Below are 26,477 nucleotides of genomic sequence, written 5' to 3'. Positions count from 1 at the left end.
AAGTAATGGGGAAAAAGCAAGGAAAAGAAATTAAAAAGGGAAAATATGGAAAAAGGGAAATGAAAAAAAGAGAAAATAGAAGAAAAGAAGAAAAAAGAAAGACAAAGAAGAAAAAAGCGGGGAAAAAAAAAATAAAAATAAAATAAAAATATATATATATAGATATATATACCTGTATATATATAAAGGAAAAAAAATTGGGGTTCCTGTAGCAGCAAAACAGCTAACAAACATGACACCTCCCTCTATGCGAGGATTCCAGTATGTAAAATAATACATGTTTTCCCCACCTACACGAATGAAAAATATGCACTTCTATATTATTCTTCATGTATTTTTTTCTTATTATAATTGCGGATTACTTGGTTGATTGGTTTTTGGGATACCCACTGCAGCAAGATGGCAGCAATTATGTCAGCCCCCTGTATGTGAGGCTAATGTAAAATCACAATTTTTTTTTACCCTACCAGTATTTTTCAAAACATACAGTTACTATATGTTTGCTTATTAACCAGGGCATTTGTATCCTAAATTAAATAAAACTTTGGCCCTTGTAATACATACATTTTTACCAATAATTCATTTCTTTTATATAGTTTCTGGATTACTTAATAAAAAAAATTAAAAATGACAGTCAATAGTCTGCTTATTCCTCTTTTTTACTCACATGAGTGCAGTGCTTCTCAAACATTTCCTGTCACGCGCCCCCTCGGAAGAAGAAATCCACTCGCTCCCCCCAAGAACTCAGTATTCTCATTCAGGGTCTGCGCCACTTCGTACCTACACCTTATACTCAATTCTTATACGAGGAGGTTTATTGTAAACAAAACACTGCCAATGAGTGAAATTAGCACCTCCTACTGGTAAAAAAAACCCCAATTGATTTGAAAAATAATTAAAAATACAGACAGTTATAAATATGTGCATTTGACTTAAAAATAGGCTCACCTAGACGGAGCTGACATGATAATCTGCTATCTTTCTGCTAAGAGTTTGAAAAAAACGGAGCTGTTTGGTCACTTTGAGTCTCCGCAGTTTGTTTACTTCCCTCGTTTTATATTGCACGACACCGAACAGCGACATCTAGTGGTCAAATATTACACACTGTGCCTTTAATGTTGACTTTAAAGGAGGTTGTCAAAAAAATCTTGTACACTATTTTGGACAAAAATCAACCAAGCCCTTGTAGAACTTTGAAAATGTGCTGTTTGAGTTGAAAACTGAGCAACTTAGACAATTGTTCGAAATTTGCACGTTCTCACTGCTTTGAGAAAAAAAGTCGTTCTTAAAAAAAAAAAAAAAAAGTCAACAGAGACCTAGGAGTTGTCGAAGAAATCTGATGACAGTGGTACCTCTTCATTCCTTCCAGCATGCAAGGGGGAGTGACAAAGATCCAATAATCCATCCATCCATTATCTGCACCGCTTATCCTCAATAGGGTCGCGGGCGTGCTGGAGCCCATCCCAGCTATCTTCGGGCAGTGGGCAGGGGACACCCTAAACTGGTTGCCAGCCAGTCAAGGGGCACACAGAGACAGACAATTTGCTCGCTCATTCACACCTAGGGAAAATTTGGACATGCATGTTTTTGGAATGTGGGAGGAAACCGGAGTGCCCGGAGTAAAATCACGCAAGTATGGGGAGAACATGCAAACTCCGCACAGGAAGGTTCGATCTTATGACCTCAGAACTGTGTCGCACACGCGCTAACCACTGCGCCACCGTGCTGCCCCACATCCAATATTACCTGACGATTTATACGTTTTCCCCACATTGGGTCTAATTTGGTTTGTCTCGGGCACTGGCAGCAGACAACAAGGTCGCTGTTTTCAAAATTGTCTTGCTGTGAGTAAATAGGTGACACGATGTGTTTGTAAGGTTTAATATCCCTTTCAACCATTTTTATGGGTGGCGATTGGTCGAGGTTGACCGGTATGAGATTCAGAGATTGTTGTACAATTAAGTTTCTGAAACTTTAACACAAACCATTTTAACAGCACAATTTGTTTCTGGATGTAGTAGTTTGCATGTGAATACTGGGACAACTTGGTTCTGACAATGAGTGGTCAGGAGCGTAGTGCGGCCTCCAGTGGTAGCCTCTGACACTACTTGTGAACAGGATTTTTCTTCGTATGGTTGGATCCCTTAACTACTAAGGTCATAGGGGACCATTCCCTGTGGTGTGTCTTGGGCAAGTCCAGCCTGGTGGGGCACATCACTCTCAAGGCCAATAGAGAGAAAAATATCTAGACCAAATATAACTCATTCATCCATCCATTTTGGACACCGCTTACTCTTGAAGGATTTTATACATTTGACTATAAAGGATTTTGTACGATCAAATACAAATTATATTTAAATGCAAAATATATTCACTGGCTGAGCTGTGGGGCGAGGTCAGTGCAACCTAGTGGAGAATGATGCTTACAGGAACAGCGGGGAACTGGGACAAAGGGTTGATAAGATAATCAGCACTTCTCGACGCAGACAGCCCTGGTGACGTAGAAACGCTCGGGGATGTTTTGACCATTTCAGACATCGAGGCGAGGGGGGTTTCCTGGCACGCCCATGGGAGGATCCAGAACACCAACTTGCGGAAAAAACGTGGGCCGGGAGAAGGAAGCAAGCAGATCGAGAAAGAGCGACAGAGGAGGCTTGACAGAGACTCGAGCGACACTAATTCGGCTAATTCGATGGAGTTCACTTAGTTAAATTACTTAAGAAATTAAATCTGGTTGCGAGACATGTAGGTTCTCGTATAAAGAGGTACCACTGTACAAGCATATAAGGCAGAAGAGCCTGGCGAGACTTCGTTCAATACCTCTTCTTCATTTATCTGGACCCTTAGTCGAATTGGGGAGCCGTCATCCATGAAATCCTCCGATTCCACCTCCAGGGAGCCGGTCTGTTGCCGTCGGCGATGCGCAAAGTCTCTCAGCATGTCTCGCACCGCCAATTCTGCGTTACTCTGCAATATATGCGAGTCACGTTACAACGGAGGAACTGGGGGTCTACTCTTCTCCGTTTGGGGCCATGGTTACCTGGATGTAGCCCATGTAGGCCTGAACCACCTCCAACCCGTAGCAGTCCATCAGCTCCCCCACCAGTTGGCTTCCTCTCTGGTTGGCCGCTACCTGAGCGCGAAGGTCCGACAGGTTGTCGTGGAGGTTCCGGGTTCCGGATGACTCCGGGTATTGGGCTGGTGCCATCAGGGCCTCCGTCACAGCTGAGAAGAGGACAGCGCAAGCGAAGGAATCGGGGAAAGGAAATGGAACAAGCTATTCATTTGTGTATTATTAATACAGTGCCAAGTATTTGCTCCCTTCCTGATGTCTGTGGTTTTTGCATATTTATCACTCACCATTGCATACGAATAACCTACTCCTCTTGTCGGTTGAAAATAGTTTGTGTAATATAGTGTAACAATCTGTGAAGCCCTTTGAGACTCTTCGTGATTTAGGGCTATACAAATAAAAATGACTTGACTTGACTTGACTTGACACAAAGGTTTCAGTTTATCAAACCAATTTTCATATCATACAGGGACAACCCAAGGAAATGTTGATACCATTTTTTAAAGCATGAAAAAAAATCAAAACCTATCGTTTGTTTTGAGCTGATATGAGCTTCCTTTAGACATGGCGGCGCCTTTCGGCGAGGAGGTGGTGAAGTTGGCACCTGACCCGCCGCACCTCACCCGCCCCAGGGGAGGAGTCAGCACGCCCCTAGGGGAAGGGGCCGACGCGCCAGGTTTTGAAAAGACGTGGGCAGAGGGAGGAAGACAGAAGAAGAGAGATGGGGGAGCAGATCGTAGAATGAGTGGGAGGCTCAACGAAGACTAATTAGACTAATTCGACAATAGTTCGGCTGAATTCGATGGAATTCACTTAGTTAAATACCTTAAGAAAATAAATCTGCCCCCATGTGGAAATGTCTCTTGTCAATATCTCATTAGCTGCATCGCTTATTCTCAGTAGGGTCGCAGGGGTGCTGGAGCCCATCCCAGCAATCATCGGGCAGTGGACCCCCTGAACTGGTTGCCAGCCAATCGCAGGGCACACAAGGACAGACAGGGCAATCCACCTGAAATGCATGTCTTTGGAGTGTGGGAAGAAACTGGAGTGCCCGGGGGAACCCACGCAAGCACTGGGAGAACATACAAAGTCCGCACTGGTAGCTGGATTTGAACCCACACAGGAGGTTCCCAAGACCTTAGAACTGTGCCGCACGCGCGCTAACCACTGCGCCGCCGTGCTGCCCTCTTGTCAGTATTTTTCCCTAAATTAAGAAACGAGCATGCATTGTTAGGAGAATGAAGCTTGTGTTTGGTTAATGGAGTCAGATAAATATTCGAACACTTTGGTAAACGCTATATTTGTAATATAGTTTTTTCCCTAACAGGCCCTATGTGAAAATTTAATGAAACCCTGATCCTAATAGCGAGTTGGGCCACCTTGAGCGGCAATAGCAGAAATGAAACCTTAACGATAATTGGTAATGAGGCTTTCACAGCGCTATGGACGACTGTTGGCCAACTTTTTTAAAAATCTGCCAATTTGGAGCGTTTTCTAGCATTTAAACCTTTAACTATACCCCCTGCCCACCTCAGGTCCATGGGCAGCAGAGCTTTCAGCCCGTGAATGGTGAAAGTAAGAAAATGCCCGTTTCAAATGCAGTGAAAAACGCCAACTCAAACCCCAAGAAAGATGAAAAACGAAGAGTTTGTTCGAGTGAGTCAAAGAAATTGATGTACTCGCTCGAGCGACAAATTCCATTGTAGTTTTTTTTTAATTGCACACATGATTAACACTGTAAGAGATTAAATCGTAGTGAAGAAAAATAAATGACTAATAAAAAAGACCAAAAACATTTAAAGATAATATTTATTTAAATGACAAAAAGTGAAAAAAGACCATCAAAAAACCCCTACAAAAACACTGAATTGTCGTTTTATAACAAACTCTTACATCTTTAAATAATAATTTCATTGTGAGCCTCCAAATAAAATACCCGTATCCCTCCAGCCAAGACACGCTTTTGATGCCATTCATTTACTAGTCTGGCCCCCGAGACATGGAATATTTTTTCTACCATGTGGCCATGATCTAAAATGATCTTGAAATAAATACTTAAAATCGAAGCAGGCAAATTCAAATCTATTGTAGCTGGATCATATTGAACACCTGAAAAGAGAAATACAAGTTAACATTTAGTTCCCACCTTTTTCTTGAAAGACTCCGCCTGTGACCAGTTTGAAGGAAATGAAGACGGCGCCCTCTTGCTGCAGAGAGGTGGAGTGCGGCGGCATGGAACCGGGAGTGATGCCTCCGATGTCCGCGTGGTGACCCCTGCTGGCTACAAAGAATACCGGTCCCGCAACGCCTTTCCGAAACACCTGAAAGGGAGGCAGGGAAGTTCTCTTGGAGGGATGATAAAGAATAAAAATGTGATTCTGAAGACCAATGACTGACCGGAGTGATGACTGTGAGATCCGGAAGGTGACTGCCGCCAGCGCATGGGTGGTTGCTCAGAATCACATCTCCTTCTTTGATTTGATCCCCCAGAGACTTGATCTAAACGGGAAAGTCAAGTCAAGTCAGGTCATGTTTATTTGTATAGCCTTTGAGAACTTTATATTGAAAAGCATCACTTGGAATTCACCGGTCACAGGACCCGCCACCAGTGACTGTGACATCATCACTTTAAAAGGAGAAGCGCAAACAGCTTTCTACTTCTCTTCTACCCGCGTTCCAAGTGCCCAAAAGCTCCCCTCTTGGGAAGGGGGTCACGCGGCCAGGACTAAGATGGCCGATTGACAAGTATGTGACATTTTTAGATGTGCTTGAATAAACTTAATTTTTCAACTTTTTGGCGGTTTGGGTTGGCATTTGGACTGTTACTTGAAACAGTCCTTTTCTTACTTTCACCATTTTCATTGTCAAATGAAGATGATACAAATGTTTATGGCAGTGTTTGCGAGTCTTCTGGGAGCCGGGGCGCATATTTTTCCCTTTTCTGACACATCATTCATAAGAAATTTTCAAAAATTAAATACTGACAAGTATGTGACATTTTTAGATGTGCTTGAATAAACTTAATTTGTCAACCAGTGTTATGTTTTTAAGCTTAAAGGTGGTGTATGTGACTTCAAAATATCCCACATTGTGATGCCATGTCTAGCTGAAATCATCAGTGAAGCTCCTTTGTTGCGCGTGCAAGTATGTGAAATTCTTGGATGCGCTCAGATAAACTCTCCCTTTTTCATCTTTTTGGGGTTGGGTGCTGGAATTCGGACTGTATTTGAAACAGTTCTTTTGTTACTTTCACCGTTTTCATCCTTGAATAAAAGAAAACCACAACCACTCGCGTAATATCACTCTGTGTGCCCCCGCCCCCAAATCCTCTACTTCTTTCCCTTTAGCGTAATGCGTTTTTTGGCCGGAACACAGATGATTAAAGTGGGATAAGGCGCAGTGATTTTTTATAAAATAAAGGCTCTTTGAACTCAGTTCGGCATTGTTAATACATACTTAATCGAGAAAATATTTATTTTAAGATGTTTTAAGGGCGCCTCAAACTATGCATCCCATCTTTAAATGATCATTTTGCCAAAATTGACAGTATAAAGCAGGGGTGGGCACACTTTTGAGTCACGAGGTAAGTATTTAATCTCTTTTTATTAGACAATAGAGAGTCTTAAATCCGATACCTCAGCAAAACACGAGAAAAATAGATAACATGAGCCCATCCATTGTGTTTCATTGTCTATTTATTTAAAAAGGAACCATTTAATTCAATTGATCTTGAAACACGTAAATATACAAATATATTAAATTATGAATAAAAACTTTTAAGAGTAATAGCAAAGGAATACCTCCCCTTTTAAGCATTAAATTTGATTGAAAAACTCCATGCAATAGGGTTACTTCAGAAGTGTTCTACTGCACAAAATGTAATATCTGGATAAATATGATTTATTTTCAAAAGCCCTATTTTTCAATCTTGGCCATGAGCACAATTAAAAGAGTAGTTTTTATAGGGGTGCACAAAGGGATCAAAGCTAAGAAATCCAGGTGAGTGCAATCGGATCCTCTTAAACAAAGACTTTTATTTTAAATAAAATTAACACCGGGATGGGCGTTTCCACAAATGTACTCTGGTATTCAGCATATACAGCTACAGAGGGTAGTTTGGAGTTGCACAGCTTTGGCGACATCCAGTGGACATATTTAAAACTGCAGGTGATTATCTGACAAGAAGTGCTTTTTTAATTATGCTTCTATCAGGGGTGTCGAACTCAATTTACCTTGGGGGCCACAAGATAGCACAAACATTCTCTCGGGGGCCGGACTAGTAGATTAGAAAGAAAGAAATAGAGAAAGAAATAAGACAAAGCAAAGCAGAGAAAAAGAGGGTGGGACAAAGAATGAGAGAAAGGGAGAGAGAGAGATAGAGAGAGAGAGAGAAACATAGAAAAAGAGAGAGAGAACGTGAGAAAAAACAGATAAACACCAATAATGAGAGAGGGGGGAAAGAAAGATATCCAAAGAGAAATAGAAAGAGAGAAGGAGAGGAAAAAGGGAGAGAAAGATATAATAGGAGAAGAAGAGAATGGGAAAGCAAGAGAAAGAGACAAGAAAGAGAAGGAAAAATGGAAGAGAGAGCAAAAGAAGGTAAAAAGACAACGAGAGATAGAGAAAGAAACAATTAGAAGCAAAGAAAGAGAAAAAGAGAGACAGAGAAAGTGAAAGAGAGAGACAGCAAGAGACAAAAAGAGAGGGGAAAAAGAGTGAGATAGAGAGAGAGAGAGAGAGAGAGAGAGAAGAGGAGAGGAGAGGGAGAGAGAGAGAGAGAGAGAGAGAGAGAGAGAGAGAGAGAGAGAGAGAGAGAGAGAGAGAGAGAGCAATAAATACATACAAGTAGAGTGTCTTTGTTCGAGGCACCTGGCTTTGGCAACATCAAGTGGACATATTTCAACCTGCAGCTCGTCTTTCTCTTGCGCTTCTCTGAGCGTTGTCTCGCGGGCCGGATTCAATCCCTTGGCGGGCCTGATCTGGCCCCCGGGCCGCATGTTTGACGCCCCTGCTTCTATGGTGCATTAGTGTTATCTATTGGATACTTGAAGTAACATCGATTTGATGAGCAATATCTTTTTGTCTAAGAACAACTTTCAACGTTAAACGGCACTCTTTAATGCTAATAGGAAAACACATTTAAAATTTTAAACATTTCAATCCATTCTGAAATATGAAATTCAATATTTAGCGGCTATCATTCTTTTATTTTGCTGGTTTGGTATGACGTTTCTTTTCGTCTACTTTTGACAAAAAATGGCGCTCAAAAATGCTATTATGAAATAAATTATTTTTATATAGTAAAATATGATTTTCAGCTTAGACAACTTTGGTTTTCTTAACATTTGTGGTTCATAACTTTGCCGTAATTTTGGATTTATAATTTACCGTATTTTCCGCACTATAAGGCGCACCGGGTTATAGGGCGCACCCCGAAAAAAAAAATTTTGGTCCTATATTTGACATACATAAGTCACACCGGATTATAAGGCGCTACAATGGGAACGTCGACGTCAACTGATTACCCCCTTAACATTCCCAAAGCTTGCAAAGAAGCAAATACGTGTCGAGAACACGTGCGGATGCGGTGTCCGTACAATGTCACTCAAATCATCGTTCCAAATATCATTCGGAAGGTTAAAGTCTTGGGATTCAAGAAATGCCAACCATTCCTTAGTTTCTATTTTCTTTTTCGCTCGCAACTTTACTGTGCATATGACAATAAACACTTGGAATTGAGTTTAATTTAAAAATAGACACTCCATTCCATCTATTATCTGCACCGCTTATCACAGAAACATCGAGTTCAGTCTGAAACAAGAGACAGGGAAAATATATAGCCGGAGTAGCTCACCGAAGTCGTTGTGTTCAATAATAATGTGCAACCATGGTCCTCTTATATCCGTGAGTTTAGTAAATCCAGGAGAATAAAATATTTACAAATACAGAATAGTAAAAAATGCTTTCTCTATGCCGTCAACCCTTTTTCGGCCAATTGCAGGCTTTGTTTTGCTGCTTTAGCCTATGCCAGCCTGTAAATGATAAAAAGGATCCGCCCCTTTACCTCCGAATAACTTTAGCCAATAGTGATCGATTCAAATGATGATTGACACATTGGTTAGCCAATGAAACGCTGGTAAATAAATCCCAGCATACACCGCGGACTACTTGGCGTTCGGGGGAAAATTTAGTCGGCGGCTGCAAGTTAGTTGCAAGACTTTGCGACTTAATATTGACCCATAAATAAGGCGCACTGTATTATAAGGCGCATGGTCAGCTTTTGAAAAAAATAAAGGCTTTTAGTGCGGAAAATACGGTAACTTGTTTTTCAGGTTTAATATATTTGTTTTCGTTTTTTTTTCTGGAAAAATAACAAATTATACTTAAAATGAGCAAAAATGGAACCCAATTTTATTTCTAGCTTCTAACTCTTCAGTTGTTTAATTATAGTTTAATAATAACTAAGTTTGTAAGAATTTTATTTAATTTAATTTTTTTTTTTTTTTTAAGCGCAATCTTAAACAGCTTCATCAAAAAGGATACGTTATTAAATATACTGTACAGACGCTCCCCTACTTACGACCATTCAACTTACGAAAAATTGTAGATACGAACATTTCTTTCAGGATGACATTGCTATAAGTTATATTTTGTATTGTGTGCACCCTTTTTCGTGTACAGGACAGTACTGTAGTGCTTTTTTCCAGCGTGTGGCTCTATGAGAGGTCACCCAGCATGCACCCCGAAGAAGAAATCCAGCTTCTACTTCCTAGTTTGTGTGTAAACATACTACATATACTGTATCTCCAGCGCGCTAAGAACGTTTTTATTGATTAATATCTCGTGCATCCATTCAATATGGTTGGTGTAAAGTGTAAAGAAGAGGAGAGCCGTATCGTTTGGAATTAAAGTGGAATAAGAAAGCTTGGTGCGGTTGAGAAAATGGTTGGAACGCTTTTTTTTTCGGCCACATTTTACCACGGAGAAGGACCTCTTGAAGCGCATTTTCCAAAAGTAAGTTTAACTCTAAACTTTATCTTTATAGAGCAAATATATCTTATAAAACGTTTATTATTTAGAGTACAAACAATACAGTTTACTTATACAAGCCTTAAATACACTTATATAAACCTTAAACATACAAAATATGGCACTAAAGCGACTTACGAACAAATTCAACGATCGTAAGTAGGGCAGCATCTGTACCACCTTATATTAGCAGATAATTAAAGTCACAACGAGAAAAAAAAATTATCCCTGCTACCTGCTGATATTGATAAATGTTAGAGTTACTCAGCTGATCACTGGAACAAATCAAAGAGACTGAACAATGGCATGCTTTTTTGCAATTTAGCACAATAGACGGCACATCAGACAAGGTCTCACAAAGCAGTGAAGGTTCACAGCACCCACCTGGTACTGAACAGTCTCCTGCATGGCACCAAGATGCACGGGAATATGGGGGGCGTTCGAAACCAGACCACCATCTGGTCCAAACACAGCGCAGGAGAAATCCAGACGCTCCTTGATGTTGGTAGAAATGGAAGTTCTCTGCAGTACCCTTCCCATTTGTTCTACGCACAGGGGCCAAAACTTCAGGATATGCGTATTCGGAGCTCTTGGTCGGAAGTGTCGTCAGCCCACCTGCTATGCTCATGAAGCGGTGTGAGAAAATGGAGAGCTGCACCGTGTTGAGTTCCGTGCCCACAGCGCAGTGAGGGTCGGCGCCGACAGTCATGCACATGTCGCCTCTTTCGGTCAAGTAGGCCTCGCAGCAAGGCTCCACCAGGATGGTGCTGAAGATGAAATATTCAATTCATTCTTGTCATATGCACAGTAAAGAACCACGATTCCCTGCACAATGAAATTCTTACTTTGCTTTCCACACAGTTGCCAGCGTAATAGAACTAAAAAACTATATACATGTCGAAGGATTTTATACATATGACTATAAAGGATTTTATACAATTGAATACAAGTTACATTTATTAGAGTTTAGTGCTGTAGTTATTTACTGACTGTGCCATTATTCAAAGAGCAGTGAAAGTTCAGGGCACCCTGGTAGGAAATATTGTTTACAGGAATGGCGGGAACGGGACGTAAGGCTGATAAGATAATCAGCACATCCAGACGCCGAAAGGCCCTGATGACGGGGGCGGCAGGCATTGTTTTGAGAAACGCTCTCCGTTGTTTTGAGGAACCACAGACATCGGGACGCTCGTCTCTGAGATTGTGAAGCTCACGTTGGGCTTCATTGCCGCGCCCATGGGAGGAGCCGGCACACCATCTTGCGGGGAAACGTGGGCCAATAAGGAGAGAGCGTCAGAAGAGGGCTTCCCAGAGACTCCAACGTCGTCACTAATTCGTCCGTATTCGATGGAGTTCACTCAGTTCTATTGTTGGGGAAAATAAATCTGCCCCCGTGTGGAAATGTCGGCTCTCTTGTTCCTCTTCCATCAAGAAATGAGCGTGCATAAATTGTTGCGTGAATGTAGGTTGTGTTTGGTTAATGTCAGATAACTAATTCGAACAATTTGGTAAACGGTACATTTTGATATTTAATTCCCAACAATTCATACATTAAAGAATATTACGAATATTAAAATGATAAAATACAAAACTAAGTCAAATATAAAAGATTGACAGTATTCTCACAACTAAAAGTATTAGATTTTCTTCAAAACATGTTGCGTGCCCTATAGTGCGGTGCGCCCTGTGTGTAGGTGTTGTAGGTGTGAAGTAAAGAACACCAAAGGAACATTGAAGGGGTAGTGTGAGTGATTATGTGCATAAAGAAGATCTTCAGTATGTGGGTGTTGTGTCATTTGGGTTCCACGTCATCAAACTGTGCCTCCTTGTGTGCTCATCTCTAGCCTCGCTCACTCAGTCTATCTGCAAGCATCTAGACTGGTGAGCAGCATTTTGCTTTTAGCTGCTTGGCACATTCCTTAGCGCTGGTGTTGCAATCGTGACAGTGCTTTTCCACTGTATTTCTTGCTTCGGCATACTGTCTATTAGTGTGCATTACCTCTCATCAGAGGTAGGTAGTAATGCAGTTCATTTAATCTGTTACATTCATTAGTTTGTGGAAATTCAGTACTACTAGGAGTATTTTTAAATCCCTATACTTTTACTTTTGTAACTTTGTGAAGAAAAAAACGGTACTTTGGCTCCGCTACATTAGGCAACATTGAGGTCGTTACTTCGTTACTTAATAGATGCCCTTCACGTAAGTACGCGTCTATCTGTCTCCGCTAAGGCGCATTAAATTTGATGCAGAACTCTGCCAGGCTCAACCATGTTTACCAATCAGACAAAGCAGCCTTGTCACCATATTCAATTTCAGCATGAGAAAAGTTGTTTTAGGATGAAAAAGCAAGAAAATGTCGCTCAGTAATACTGACTATGAAAACACAGAAGAGGATGAGCACCCCTGGCCTAACATCAAAAGCATGTTCCCCTTAAAAAGGGTGCAAAGCACCAGCTACAATATGCAATGTCTTCTTTGTTCGAGTTCATGGGCTAGCTTGTTGTGATGCTAGAAGAGCCTGTGAAGAAAAGTATTGCTGCTACATGTTCATCATGTATTTATTTGATTTATACTATTTTCACTTTATTGTCTATTAAGGCACTTACATTTCCGTTGATTATTTTCAATTTAATTTTGAATTAAATGCATTTTTTCGTTGATTGGATGTACTTTGATCATTTGATAATCTGTTTTTTAAAATAAATTAAAAAATACAACGTAACTACAATTATTCAGTACTTGAGTAATCTTTTCACTAAGTTCTTATTTACTTTTACTCAAGTATTTGGATGATGTTACCAGTGTTCTCTCTAAGCTGCGCGTGTGCGCAATTGCGCACTGCTCGCACATTCTCAGCGCACAAAAAAATCTAGCCAGCGCACAAAAATGAGGGCTCAAAATTACTAATTAAGAAGCGACTTAAGTCAAAATTACAGTGCATGAAGGTAAAAATACACGGGTTCCCCCGACGTCCTAAATGCGGTATTTTGAAGTCGAGTCGAAGTAAAACGAAGTTGAGCTAAGTTAGTAGAGTTTGTCGAGAACCGGCTTTTTCGGCTCAGCTCACTAAAAGGAACCGGCTCTTTTGTGTCCTAAAAGGCTTTTCAGGTTGTTTTTGCTTCTTTAATCCCAACATGACCAAATATTATGTAAAATTATGCACAAAATGACTTAAAGGAAGGGGTGAATAGAACAAAAAGAAAAAAAATACCAAAATGAAAAAGTAGTGAAAAGCTGAGAAAAAAAGAAACAAAAGGAAGAGAAAAAAAGAAGGAAAAATTTAGGAAAAAGCCAGAAGAAAAGAAAAGTAAATAGAGAACAAATAGAAAAAAGTAACATCTTGGAAAAAATAAACACAATGAGATTTTTTTAAAGGAATTTAAAAAAAAGTTGAAAAAAAACACGGAAAAAAGAAGTAAAAGTTTGTGTTGCATTCAAATAATTTCCAATTATATCAAGTGAATCTTGTTGCCAACATTGTACTTCCACTAAAAATGTGATTAAGTACAATTCTGTATCCTATAACCGACTAAATAAGCCCCCCAAAAATGTTAATATTATGCGACAAAATACATCAGGAAATAAAAAGAAATGGATATCGTGTGAAAGAACAAATGACGATTGTAGGCCGTACAACCTTTGCAATAGTACATGAGTCAAATCATTCAAAAGAGAAAAATAATTTTGCATTGCCGGAAACTCAGCAAAATATTTAGGACATGTTTGATAATTAATTATCTTGCCCCACTTGGGATTATGGTTGCTCACTGTTGTTTCAAGCGTTGCTCACTGACTTTGTGTGAACGCTCAGACCTGTGGAAAATTACAGGGAACATTGTACGCTACCCACCTCAACCTCGCATGTACCGTTTCACGAAGAATCGAAGGGAGCACAGTACAAGTCACGCCACATTTTGCTAGTTCATTGTAGATGCTAAGGCTAACGTGTCTATTTTGACTGTGCTTTTGCAAACGCCCGCATCGTTACCAGTGACACAAAATACAAACTTAACCTGGGACGTTTAATGTAGATTCAGTGCAGTTGTTCTTTTCAGAAACAGAGGATGAGGACTTGATTGAATGACAATTAATGGTAAAAAAGTTTTGTTCACGCTATATTTTTGCGCTTGCGTTATCTGTGTTTTTTACCATGCTCACGCTTATTGATGATTAAAATAATGTGAGTAATTTGTCAAAACTTGATAAAGCCAAACAAAACTCAGCTTTGCTCTCACTGTATTTTGAAATACACATGCTTGAGTAAGTATGTGCGTTGTTGGTATAATGTTGACGTAGTAGAGGACACCTTTATAATAGAGGATACCAAGATAACTTAAAGGGTGAAGTTTTTGTGCATGGATTGTATATTAAGTCCGTGCTCTAACATCAGACGCGCCTAATGTGCAGACAAAATGATACTGTGCCTTTTAGTATGGTGCGCCTTATGGATGTGAAAATACGGTAAATATATAAATGGAGAAGTGTGCAAATCAATTTAACTGAAGTGTCTGTACCTGTTTTTGTCAATAATAATGGCAGGTCCTGGGATGGTGTGACCGCAGTTAAGCTCCTCCCACAGATACACAGCAGTGTCATGGTATCCATCCTCAAAGTAACATTTTGTTGTCTAGGAAGAACAAAAAGAAGTGCCACTTTGTCATTAGACATATTTTGGGATAAGACACACCAGTGGCAACTCACCAAAAAGTTTTCCCCTTAAAAAATGCTTAAAATGACATATTAGATCAGGTGTGGCCAACCTGGTCCTCAAGACGCACGTCCTTCATGTTTTTGGTGTTTCTCTGCTCTAATTCAGCTGATTCCAGTCACCTGTAGCATGATCAAGCTCCCACACCGCTTGCTACCAAGCTGAAAATTTGCATTACCCGAGTTGAAGAAGAGAAACCTCCAAAAAATGCAGCCCATGCGGATCTCGAGGACCGGGTTGGCCACCCCTGTATCCGATACTGGTAGACGTTGTCGAACTGTGGTGGAACTAGGCCTGGGCGATAAAACTCTAACAATAATTATAGTCATATATTTTTTTCAAGAATAAAAACGTTTGATAAAAGTCTATAGTTTAAACTGTAACTACACCACCTGAACACTAGAGAAAATAGGGCCGCTGATGCAAGTTCCAGATCAACATTCAGGAGATGAAGGTGATGAGGACCAGCCAATCATTTTACAGGAATAGTAGCTTACACAGTGAAAGAGGAAGAACTACAACTGAGTGATAAAGAGACAAAGGAATTACTCAGGAGACCCACTCAAAGCATGCTGAAAGAGTCATAAACAGGAGAGGCCCCTCATCCTCAAGTCATGTTTATTCATCTTCAGTTGTTTAGGGGTATTTTGGTTACCTAATTTACAGAACACAGGATAGAGTGTTCTATCCAATGTTCTAATAAAAAATAAAAAACTAGGAACTTCCAACAATGTCGACAACATGTGCCAACCAACACAACAAAATTATTCCACCATTTAAAACAGTATCGCCTTCTAGAAAATGCTGAAGGAAAACCAATTCATACATCCGACAGCGCTTATTTTCAGCCAATCAGACGTGAGGCGGACAACAGCCCGTGGCTGCCGATTCAGGTTGGCCATCTTAGTATCACAGACAATGCACATGTGATCCACATGCTTGTCCAGTGTTTTGTTTGGCTTTAGACTTAAGTTCCCTGTCAGAGAATGGGCGTGTACCCAGACTGATTGACAGGCTGTTGCCTTTTCGTATAGAGTCTTAGAAAGGACCTGACTCATTTCTGTTATTATATGTAAAATCAACCATCGAGATGCATACATACACAGCCAACCCCCATTTTAACAACTACATACACAGTAATAAATAGATAGATAGATAGATAGATAGATAGATAGATAGATAGATAGATAGATAGATAGATAGATAGATAGATAGATAGATAGATAGATAGATAGATAGATAGATAGATAGATAGATAGATAGATAGATAGATAGATAGATAGATACTTTATTCATCCCCGGAGGGAAATTCACATTTCCAGCAGCATCCCTGAGCTGAGAACAACATGCTTGGAAATTCATTTGTTTACAATTTCAACTCATGACGTGTAGCTCCTCCCTGCCACGTTAATTTGGTACATTAAAATGAAATAGAAACCTGGACACTCCTTAAAAATTTCCGGAATGGGTTTATTCTTTCATAGGTTATGAACTTATAAAGTTATCTGCAAAGACAGCCCAAAACTCGTGATGGTCTGTTAGAAGGGAAAACAATCAAGTTTACATTTGCAGTAAGAGTCTGTCAAAGCTGACAAATCTGAATCTATTTCTATGTGTAGAACTATGTACTGTGTAACTGACTTCCGCATAGATAGCCAACATTTTGCATCCACCCTTACAATGTTAGCGTCTTTTGACACCTTGATGCTAATAATATAACTCTGTATACAATAATTGAGACCCCTTTTTTAGATAAATTTGCATGAACCGGAATAAATTATACAGCTATGCTTTCAGGAATATCGACTACTGAGTCGCCCGCTGTTGTTATTTCGGCCACCACATTTTCTCCATTTGTGATACATGGATATCGTAACCGTGGTGGTTTGGGCATAGAGTTCGCTGTTGGATGTATGAATTTACCGTAAAATCCGGACTATAAGCCGCTACTTTTTTCCCAAACGTTCAACCCTGCGGCTTATTCAGTGATGCGGCCAATTTATGTAATTTTTCTAACAGCCGCCAACGGCGCTCGAGTTCAAGGCACATGACGCAGCTTACAAGCTAAACGCAATCGAGCAGTCCGATAAAGAAGGAAACAGAGCTATTGCACGCAAACTTTAGCTTGCGAGCGTGTTGCTAGCGTGTTTTTTAATAAGGGAGCCTGGGACGACGTCTATATGGCAAAGTCTCCTTCCCATACTAAAGGAGAACAACTTTGATGACGTCAGTTATAGGGAGGAAGATGAGAACGGTTTACCGTGATTTCTACATGCACGGTATGTTTTTTTTGATAGACCCGTTAACTGTATTGCGAGCGTGTTGTTAGGAGCGTTTTGCTACCCTTCACAGGCACGGTTTGGGATGAAAGTTATAATATTATTATTAAAGCTTTGAAAACTCTCTCGGTGTACCGTCTTTCTTTGTAAATATGTGTAACCATGTATAATATGTATTTGCAACTGTATATTTTTGTAATGTATTTATTTTTATTTATTTTGGACACTTATTCTGATAAGTCTTGCACTGACCAATTAAAAAGAAGGTGCGTAACAGACGCGGGGGATGACGGGAAGTGGGGACCGGTAAAGGTGAGTGTTTGTGGACACGGCAGACTATAGAGGATATATATTTTTCCCACCCTTACCTTTGGATGTATACACTTTTTTTCCTTGGATTACTTTTAACGGGACCCGGACTCTGCAGGTCTGCATCAAATCTTAACTACTGGTATAATTTTCCATTATTTTGCCGGCTGTGGTTTTTGAACTGTGTACTTTATGATCAGTTAAACTTGCGGGACTCAAAACAGGTATTGGGTTAATATTGTGATTGTGTTACATGTTTCAATGTGGGTTCGTGCGGCTTATATACAGGTGCGGCTTGTGTAAGTACAAAAGCGGTTATCCTCTTAAATGTGGTGGGTGTGGCTTATTATCAGGTGCGCTCTATAATCCGGAATTTACGGTAGTCCCAAAATGAGTGCAAGCGGACGTTCAACAAGCACCAGTCCAGTGAACAATACATGGCTAGCTGGATAGGTGCTACCTGCATACACCTGCAACCACAGGTTGGACACAGAGCAGCATTAATCCCTGATACTGTGGACATGTTGATTTTTCTGGCCTGTAACCTTTATAGCAATATCTGTTTTGTTAGTTTATAGGTAACATTTCTTAAACTGAACATTTTCTTTTGTCTATTTTGTCAACAGACACCTTAAGACTTCATGCACAAATGGCTTTAACATGTTGCTCAGTGTAAATTAAAATGAGTGTGTGCATTTATTGTTTTTTTTTGGAATGCAGTCCAACATCAGATTATGTGCAATTTTCTGCATTTATATTACCTTATTTCAGTGTTTCTCAACCTCTTTTGAGCCGAGGCACTTTTTTAGTCGAAAAAAAAAATCTCCCGAACACTCTCTGTCGAAAATGTTAATTAATTCAATTTTTTAAAAAATTTTAAAGCTTAAATGATCATGTCGCCTAAATTGACAGTGTACCATTTTTATCATTGTTTGTGGTCACCGTGGATCTGGGGGTAATACAGGTTATTTATTTTGGTTAATTATATTACAGTAATTTTGGATATTACTATATTTATAACCTTTATAAGATTTACTACATATTTATTTTCTTCTTCTAAAAAACAAATATAAAAATAATACTTAAAATGAGCAAAAAGATCTGCCAGTACAACGACTTTTCATTGTACTACATTAACTTTTTATGTTTTTTTTTTAAAAACAAGAAATTATCAATCCAATGAGTAAAATTAAAAGCAATATTCTTAAACTGATTAATTGTATCATTTCTATTGGAGTACAATCTTGAACAGCTTCATCAAACACAATAAGTTATCAATAACATTTCCCTGTCTACCTCATAATTAATATATAAAGGGTAAAAGAATAGAAAACTGCTGCCGGGTAGATGAATGTTTAAAGGTTTTTGGCTGACCACTGGAATAAAAGGAAATAAACTGAACAATGGTATGCTTTTTTTATGGAAAGATAATCTCGGAAAATTTCCTGCGGCACACTAGACAAAGTCTCATGGCACACTGGTGTGCCCCGGCGCACTGGTTGAAAAACACTGCCTTATTTTGTTAACTTTAATTTTGTTTTACATTCCTCATATTAGTGAAATACTGTGTAGTAGTTTGTCACCATGCACATTTGTTGTGACATTAAAGATTGGTTAAAGCAGCATCTGGTTTTGTAAACTTTCACATAGGGGCAAAAATGACACTTAAAATGCGGAAAAAAACCTCAAGTAATTATAATTGTGATCATTATTGACAAATAATACGATTTTTTACGTGATAACTTTTGTCATATCGCCCAGTCCTAGGTGGAAGACAGAAATTTCCAGGGGGGATTGAAAATACCATTAACACTTGGCAAAAAATTAAAAACTTACTGCTTTGTTAGAAAAGTTTGCCCTTTTAATAGGGAAAGTACTAGTTTCCAATCAATTTCAGACTAAATACCGTGACAGGTTTGGCTGTGCCGCGCCCCTCCTTTGGTTTGTACATCAACTTGATGCCCGACTTGCCGCACCCCCTCACTCGGATGTCATCTACCATGATGGGCCTTTCTGAGATGGTGAAGCCAAACTCCTTAAGATACCTGGACAAAAACAAAAACCTCAGCCTCACAAGAGCAGACATGACAGAACTCTCGCACTGTTTCTTTTTCCATGGCTTTTAATTTCGCCACAGCACAAAAAGTCATTTCTGCCTGTAATTCCTGTAAATTTGTAACAGAACCCCTTTTATTGTGGTGCCATCAGCAAATAGAAATACATTTTAATTCAAATGATACATTACACAAGTCTTTTATATACATTGAATACAACAAATGTCTTAAAACAGACCCTTGAGGAACTCCACAGCTAATGCTCATAAATCTTTTATTGCGCTCACCAATCTGTATGTATGGACATTTGAGAGCTATGCCTTGACCCAATGATGAAAAATTCCTCGTATTCCATATTTCTGTAATTTCCAGGGATCAGAATGGAGATTTTCATTTTCAACTGAAATAGCCAGGGTCCAGGAATAAAGCAGGGCGGACCCCCCCCCGTCACCCCCCCAAGCTCCTGGGTTTTAGGCAATTTACTTGTCCAAAACCATGCTTATATTTATCATTTAAGTAACATTTTTAGAAGATTAAAATAATTTGCCCACATAACTGATTTTTTTGTAAATACTGCAAGATAAGTTCAAATGCAGTTCAGTCCCTGCAGCTTGAGCAACAATGCAGCCAATTTTTCTAACGGCCGCCAGGGTGCGCCAGAGCAATAAAGGAAAGAGTGAGACAGTCGGATTTTGAATTTGTTTGCTACGCAAGAGAAAAAGTCGGAATGCCTTTGGGGTTCAAAAACAGCGGAAATCCGCGGATCCGCGGAAAATTCTGATCCCTGAAATTCTTTGGAGCTGTATATTGTGATTGATTTTTTTCTCACCCTTTTATGAAGCTTAGAAATACACTGGTGGAGAAACACTGTCTTAGCATACTAATTATAAGGGCTGCAATGATTAGTCGATGTTTTAACGCAAATCAATAATAGAAGTAGTCAACGATGATATCACTGTCAACTTTTATTGCCCCACATGTTTTTCCAACAGACTAGGGCATCTTTCTTGATTATAATCTCTGCTGAAAGTAGTGTCTCAGTCTTGAACCGTAACATACAGAAATCCTGGCATCAACATCACACACTGATACCAACATTTCTAATGTTTGGGAGCATTTTAGCCAGGATACAGTAAATAAAAAGACTGGTTGCAAAGTTTGCAGAGCAGACTTTATCATGGCAGTACCTTGGTGATGCACCAAAATTTAAAGAGGAAGCACATTTAACCAAACAGAGTCTGACTTGCCTTGGTAACCTTCAAGTAACATTCGAGCCAATACGGTTTATGTATTGCACATTTTATATGCGTATGTTTCGCGATCAAAGATAGTTTGAGCGTTATGCCACACCATGCCTGACAAACATGAAATCATGGAGTCCCAAGAACAAATGTCCGTTGTTAAAACGTTAAAAGTCACTTGTTAAAAACGTTTACATGTTGAGAGTCATTAAGTTCTTTTGTTACAGACTTTGCAGTTGAATGTACTACCCCAAAATGCACATATTGGTTTTATTTACTGTTCTACTACTGCTAATATACCTGTTCTTGGTTTACATGGATAAAAAAGGCTTACATGTTTTTTATTATTTATTTAAATGAATCACAATCCAATTATTCTAAAAATTGTTAGTAACTAGTTTTGAAATAGTCGTTAGTTGCAGGCCTACTAACCTTTGAGTAAAGGCACTGCGGAAGTCTCCGGCTTTAGAAGAGTCTCTGTTCGGTGGGTGATCGGCTGCGGTTACCATGAGAGCGCAATCGGTGCCCTCGTAGCGCAGGTGGAGAAAAACCTCAATTGTGATCTGGTCACTGAGAACATACCGACGATTACATCAACAAATGCAGGGTTCGTTCACCTTTTATGGCCAAACTTAAGCAGTTTTTAAGGACTTTCACAGACATTTTTCCAATTCCTCCAGTACTATTAAGAGAAAAAAAATCTGGTGCGAACCATGTTTTTTGCAGAGCCACAAATAGATTTGTGATCTAAATATGCGATATTTAATCTTGTGTGTGCAATTATCAAGACATACCATTAGATCTTGAGTAAAGTGCAAATCTATTACCGTAGTTTTTTGAGACAAATCTCTACCTGTACAGATATTGGGTAAGATAATATGTATCTTGAATTTTCAGTTGGAGGAAATTTAAGTTATAATTTACCACTGGAAAGCGCTACCTTCATTTTTTGCAGGGCCCAAAATAAACGTCAATAATTGATACGTATTTCTTGCACTAATGCACATTTCATTATACTTTGTTTAGGTGTAACATCACCTGTCCTCCATAGGGAGCGATGACTCTTCATACGACAATGCCATACAAACTAATGCGCATGAAGAAATGTAATGGCAAAGCGAAGCCACGGATGAGCAATATCAGCGTCATTTTCAAGCAGACTTTAAGAAACATGGCAAATATTTCAAGCATCTTATCTATTCTTGAAAACACATCATTAAAATGTAAGTATTTTGAAGGATTTCAAGCACCCATACAAACCCTGTAAAAGAGACAGGGCTACATTGCTAATGCTAACCTGCTAAAGCCGCGCGAGCGCAGCGTGTCGTGGCAGCGCTTGGAGAGCGCGTCCACTCTCCGGTCGAGCTCGGCGAAAAAGCGGCGCTCGTACTGCAGCGAGCACGGCTCTTGCACTTCCTCCACCACGTCGGCTAGTGCCAGACCGTATGCAGACAGCACACCGCTGTACCTGAATGAGCAAAAACGGTTGACTATTTGGTTTTAATATTCAAAAAGACCATATACATGCATGTATATTATGCACTTGTGTAAAAGGCCCTTAAATTTTAAGGAAAAATAATTACAGAGATGCCTCGGTTATCACGGTTAATGGGGACCAGAACAACCCAAAAAAGTGAAAACTCAAGAAGTAGTGTTGCAGTCTTTTGGGGGGGGGGCGGCCTTCATTAGAGCGGACTTGCTGAATGAGGAAGAAAAAAAATTGAACCACAGTACGTATTTTAAATGAGTCGATGTTTTTTTTTTTTAGGCTCACATTGATTTAAAGCCTAGCCGACCGAGAGAGCGAGAGAGTGAGAGAGTGAAAGAGCAACAGAGCAAGAGAGAGAGAGATATGCTTTGTTTAGGCGACATGACGAAAGGAGCGGGATAAAAAAATATCAGTGGGATGCAGAATAACGCAGAACAGGTGTACTATCAAAATACAGTATTAAAGACGCTAGAATATGAATTGGCCAATTGGCATCAGAAATCTCAAGTCAAGAGGTGCAAATCAATGTCCGTGAATCTCTGCTGTCCAAAATGTTCCTCCTTTGTGCCAGAAGCATTCGTGATTTGTATTTTTTATCTTATTATTGTTTTGTTTCTTTACCAATTAAATGGCCAATCGGTTTGTATCTTTGCTGAACAAAACGTTCCTCAGTCGTGCAGGGAGCATACATTATTTTTTTATTTGATCTTTTATCTGATAAAATAATTTAATAATTTAAAATAATATAGAAGTCAAGACAATGTAATTACTTATGTATAAAGACGGTCTTCATCCCAAGGGATCTGGCAATAGCGCAGGCGTGCTGTCCACCGGCACCCCCAAAGCAGGCCAATACGTGCTGAGACGTGTCGTGACCCTTTGCCTAGAATGCACCCGTGACAGGAAACGGCACATTTGAATGACTCAAATACAAAAGGCCACATTGTGTTTTTCAATACCTGCGTCAGGGCTCGGATAGGCCGACACATGGCCTCGTTCGCCACACGGATGAATCCCATGGCCACGTCTTCCAAATTCATTTCCGATTGGCTGTTGGGCAGAGCGCCGTTGTTTGATTGGTTGGTGCCGTTGGCACCGGCCTGTAAAAACAGAACACATTCAGTGCCATTGACATTTATACAATGGAAATTCAATGGAATATTTAGTGCCATTGACGGTTATGCATGTCAAACGTCTGTTTTTAGTTGAAGTAGCCACGCAGTGAATGAGTTAAACATCAAATGTATTGTTACTGCAAGTGTCAAGCAGATGGCTCTGCTGAACTATAAATACCGTATTTTCCGCACTATAAGGCGCACCGGGTTATAGGGCGCACCCCCAAAAAATAGTTTTTGGTCCTATATGTTCCATACATAAGGCGCACCGGATTATAAGGTGCTACAATGGGAACGTCGACAAAACAGTTAGATAGTTCAGTCAAATTTATTACCCCCTTAACATTCCGAAAGCTTGCAAAGAAGCAAATACGTGTCTCAGACATGTACAGAAAGAGTGTCTGTCTGATGTCACCAAACACTCAAATGCATCGTTCCAAATATAATTCGGAAGGTTAAAGCCTTGGGATTCAAGAAATGCCAAACATTTCTTAGTTTCCATTTTATTTTTTGCTGGCAACTGTGTGGACAGCAAAGTAAGACATTTATTGTGCAGGGAAACGGGGTTCTTTACTGTGCATATGACAATAAACACTTTGAATTGAATTCAGTTTAAAAATAGACTCATCACAGAAACATCAAGATCGTTCAAAAACAAGATACCGGGAAAATATAAGTTCTCTTGCAGCCATCACGTTCAATAATGATATGTAACCATGGTCATCTTACAACCATGAGTGTAGTAAATCCAGGAGAGTAAAATATTTACAAATACAGAATAGTAAAAAATGTTTTCTCTATGCCGTAGTGCAACCCAACGTGTGATTCACATTCATCTTTTTCGGCCAATTGCAGGCTTTGTTTCGCCCCTTTAGCCTATACGAGCCTGTAAATGATAAAAAGGATCCGCCCCCTTTACCTCCGAATAACTTCAGCCAATAGTGACTGATTCAAATGATGATTGACACATTGGTTAGGAAATGAAACGCCGGTATATAAATCCCAGCATACACCGCGGACTACTTCGCCTTCGGGGGAAAATATAGTCGGCGGCTGCTTGCCTTAGTTGCAAGACTTTGCGACTTAATATTGATCCACATATAAGGCGCACTGTATTATAAGGCGCATCGTCAGCTTTTGAAAAAAAATAAAGGCTTTTAGGTGCACCTTATAGTGCGGAAAGTATGGTAACCAAGGTACAATTAACATTGTCAATACAAAAAAAGAGCATCACTTGATTTAAAATAAATATTAATAATAATAATAATTGTGTAATGCCTATTTTGGAATTTTCCATCAAAGGGCATAGACAACACAGAGGATGCATTGTATTTAGTCGCACTGTCAAGATAAATGAGCGTACTTGTGATTGGTTAGAAGACAGGAATTGGTTGATTTCTTTAGTCAGGTTTCGGAATTGCGTCATCGTTTCCTCCAGGGATAGTGGTTCATTTTCACCGGGCCCAAAGATTTTGGGAAAGAAAGAGGGGAGCAGGCGACCCAGAGCTAAGTTAGCGTCCGTCACAGTCAGAGGGCCACCTGGGGACAAAAACCAAAACGAATCCATGTTATGAATTTGGATCAATGTAAGGAATAATTCTTTTGTATCGGACAAAACTATAGCAAGCTTAGTCACGTACAAACCTTTACGATAGCAGGCTGGTCCTGGATGTGCACCAGCGGACTCTGGTCCGACCCCAAACATACCTGACCTAAAAATAAAAAGTGATCAAGGTGGCGAAATATGTATGAACTGTAACCACCCTTTTTTCTATATTGTCCTCAAATTGTGATTTTATCTCTCACATTTGGTTGGTGATGGAGTTTGGAGGAGTGTGTGATAGGCATAAGTTATGTGCGAATGTTCGGAAGAGTAAGGTGATAAAGTGTTCACGTGACGGAGTGGGCATGGAGTTAGAAATAAGGTTGCATGGACAGGTGCTGGAAGAAGATGAAAGCTTTAGGTACTTGGGTTGTGATGTAGCTGCAGTTGGTGGAATGGAGTGCGAGGTATTGCACAGAGTGAATCAAGGAGGCAAGGTTTTGGGTGCTCTGAGGAGCGTGATGAACAACAAGAGTATGAGTATGGATGTTAAGAGGGGACTGTATGAGAGTGTGATTGTGCCGACTGTGTTGTATGGTGCAGAGACTTGGAGCCTGAACGCAGATTTTTAGAAGAAAATTAAATGGTTTTGAGATGAAGTGTTTGAGGAGTATGTTAGGAGTGACAAGATTGGATAGATGGAGAAATAAAATTGTGAGAGACAGACCTGGAGTAATAGTGGAACTGAACAAGTGTGTGGATAAGAGAGTACTCGGTTGGTTTGGACACATGGAGAGGATGGATGAGGAGCGAATGTTGAAGAGGCTCTACAGAGCAGAAGTAAATGGAAGGAGACCAGGAGGAAGGCTGCGATTGACGTGGATGGATGGTGTTATGAGTGCACTGCAGGAAAGAAGTCTAAATATAGTGGGAGCTAGAGCTCTTGATGGTGGTAGGAACGAGTGGAGAGGTGTTGTGAAAAAATAGTGGGATGTTTGGACGTGTTCTAAGGGATGGGCAGGGCACCCGTATGATACGGCAGGGGTAAACCAGAGAAAGCTGTCGGGCCCTGCTGTTGAACAGAAGAGTGTGTTGTGTCAGCCTGACCGATTGACATGGCCGCTTTCTGGTGTCCCGTTTCATCAGGAGGGACGAAAGCATAACCGACTAGGGTGCCGAGGTGCTTAACTTGTTTGGGTGTTTGGGCAGTTGGGTTGGCCATGGTCCCCAAAAAATGTGTGTGTGTTTTTTACAACTTTTTCCTAGTTTTTGCTTATGTGTTTGTCTTGTTGCCGGTCACCCCCTCTCAAGGGATATGACCAGGGTAGATAAATAGATAGGTAGATCTCTCACATTTTTTTACAAACATCATGATCATTATTGCACTGCAAGACTACCCTATCTTCCACACCATAAAGCCCACCGGATTTTAAAGGCACACCACCCAAAAATTAGTCTTTTGTTCTTATTTTTCACAAAAGTATAAGGTGCACAGGATTATCAGGCAGATGGATTTAAAACTACAGTAAGAGCAAGGGTGACATAAAACATAAACAAATACATTTAAAATAACGTATTTAATAGAACATCAAACAACATATTGACTTTTGGTTTCACCACTAATGTTAATCAAATT

The 26,477-nt window shown here is 39.9% G+C and overlaps 1 protein-coding gene across 2 annotated transcripts in view; it reads right to left on the bottom strand.

The window, feature by feature from the left end:
• Nucleotides 1-26,477, bottom strand: part of oplah (5-oxoprolinase, ATP-hydrolysing) — a 56,450-nt gene that overhangs the window by 13,315 nt on the left and 16,658 nt on the right. For both annotated transcript variants that reach the window (XM_088322406.1, XM_088322407.1), the window contains exons 9-22: nucleotides 24,943-25,010; nucleotides 24,662-24,837; nucleotides 23,143-23,283; nucleotides 22,954-23,066; nucleotides 21,992-22,162; nucleotides 21,127-21,264; nucleotides 19,306-19,444; nucleotides 14,618-14,730; nucleotides 10,718-10,869; nucleotides 10,487-10,647; nucleotides 5,471-5,572; nucleotides 5,220-5,394; nucleotides 3,041-3,225; nucleotides 2,821-2,967 (exon numbers count right to left, since the gene is read on the bottom strand). In XM_088322406.1, the coding sequence (XP_088178532.1) occupies nucleotides 2,821-2,967; nucleotides 3,041-3,225; nucleotides 5,220-5,394; nucleotides 5,471-5,572; nucleotides 10,487-10,647; nucleotides 10,718-10,869; nucleotides 14,618-14,730; nucleotides 19,306-19,444; nucleotides 21,127-21,264; nucleotides 21,992-22,162; nucleotides 22,954-23,066; nucleotides 23,143-23,283; nucleotides 24,662-24,837; nucleotides 24,943-25,010 (1,981 nt within the window). The remainder of the gene's footprint in view (nucleotides 1-2,820; nucleotides 2,968-3,040; nucleotides 3,226-5,219; nucleotides 5,395-5,470; nucleotides 5,573-10,486; nucleotides 10,648-10,717; nucleotides 10,870-14,617; nucleotides 14,731-19,305; nucleotides 19,445-21,126; nucleotides 21,265-21,991; nucleotides 22,163-22,953; nucleotides 23,067-23,142; nucleotides 23,284-24,661; nucleotides 24,838-24,942; nucleotides 25,011-26,477) is intronic.

The sequence above is a fragment of the Urocampus carinirostris genome, chromosome 18 (genome assembly GCF_059441175.1).
Source record: "Urocampus carinirostris isolate Australia breed hairy pipefish chromosome 18, RoL_Ucar_1.0, whole genome shotgun sequence".
Classification (NCBI taxonomy): domain Eukaryota; kingdom Metazoa; phylum Chordata; class Actinopteri; order Syngnathiformes; family Syngnathidae; genus Urocampus; species Urocampus carinirostris.
Note: the sequence above shows the minus strand (reverse complement) of the source record. Positions and strands in the feature narration are given on the sequence as shown.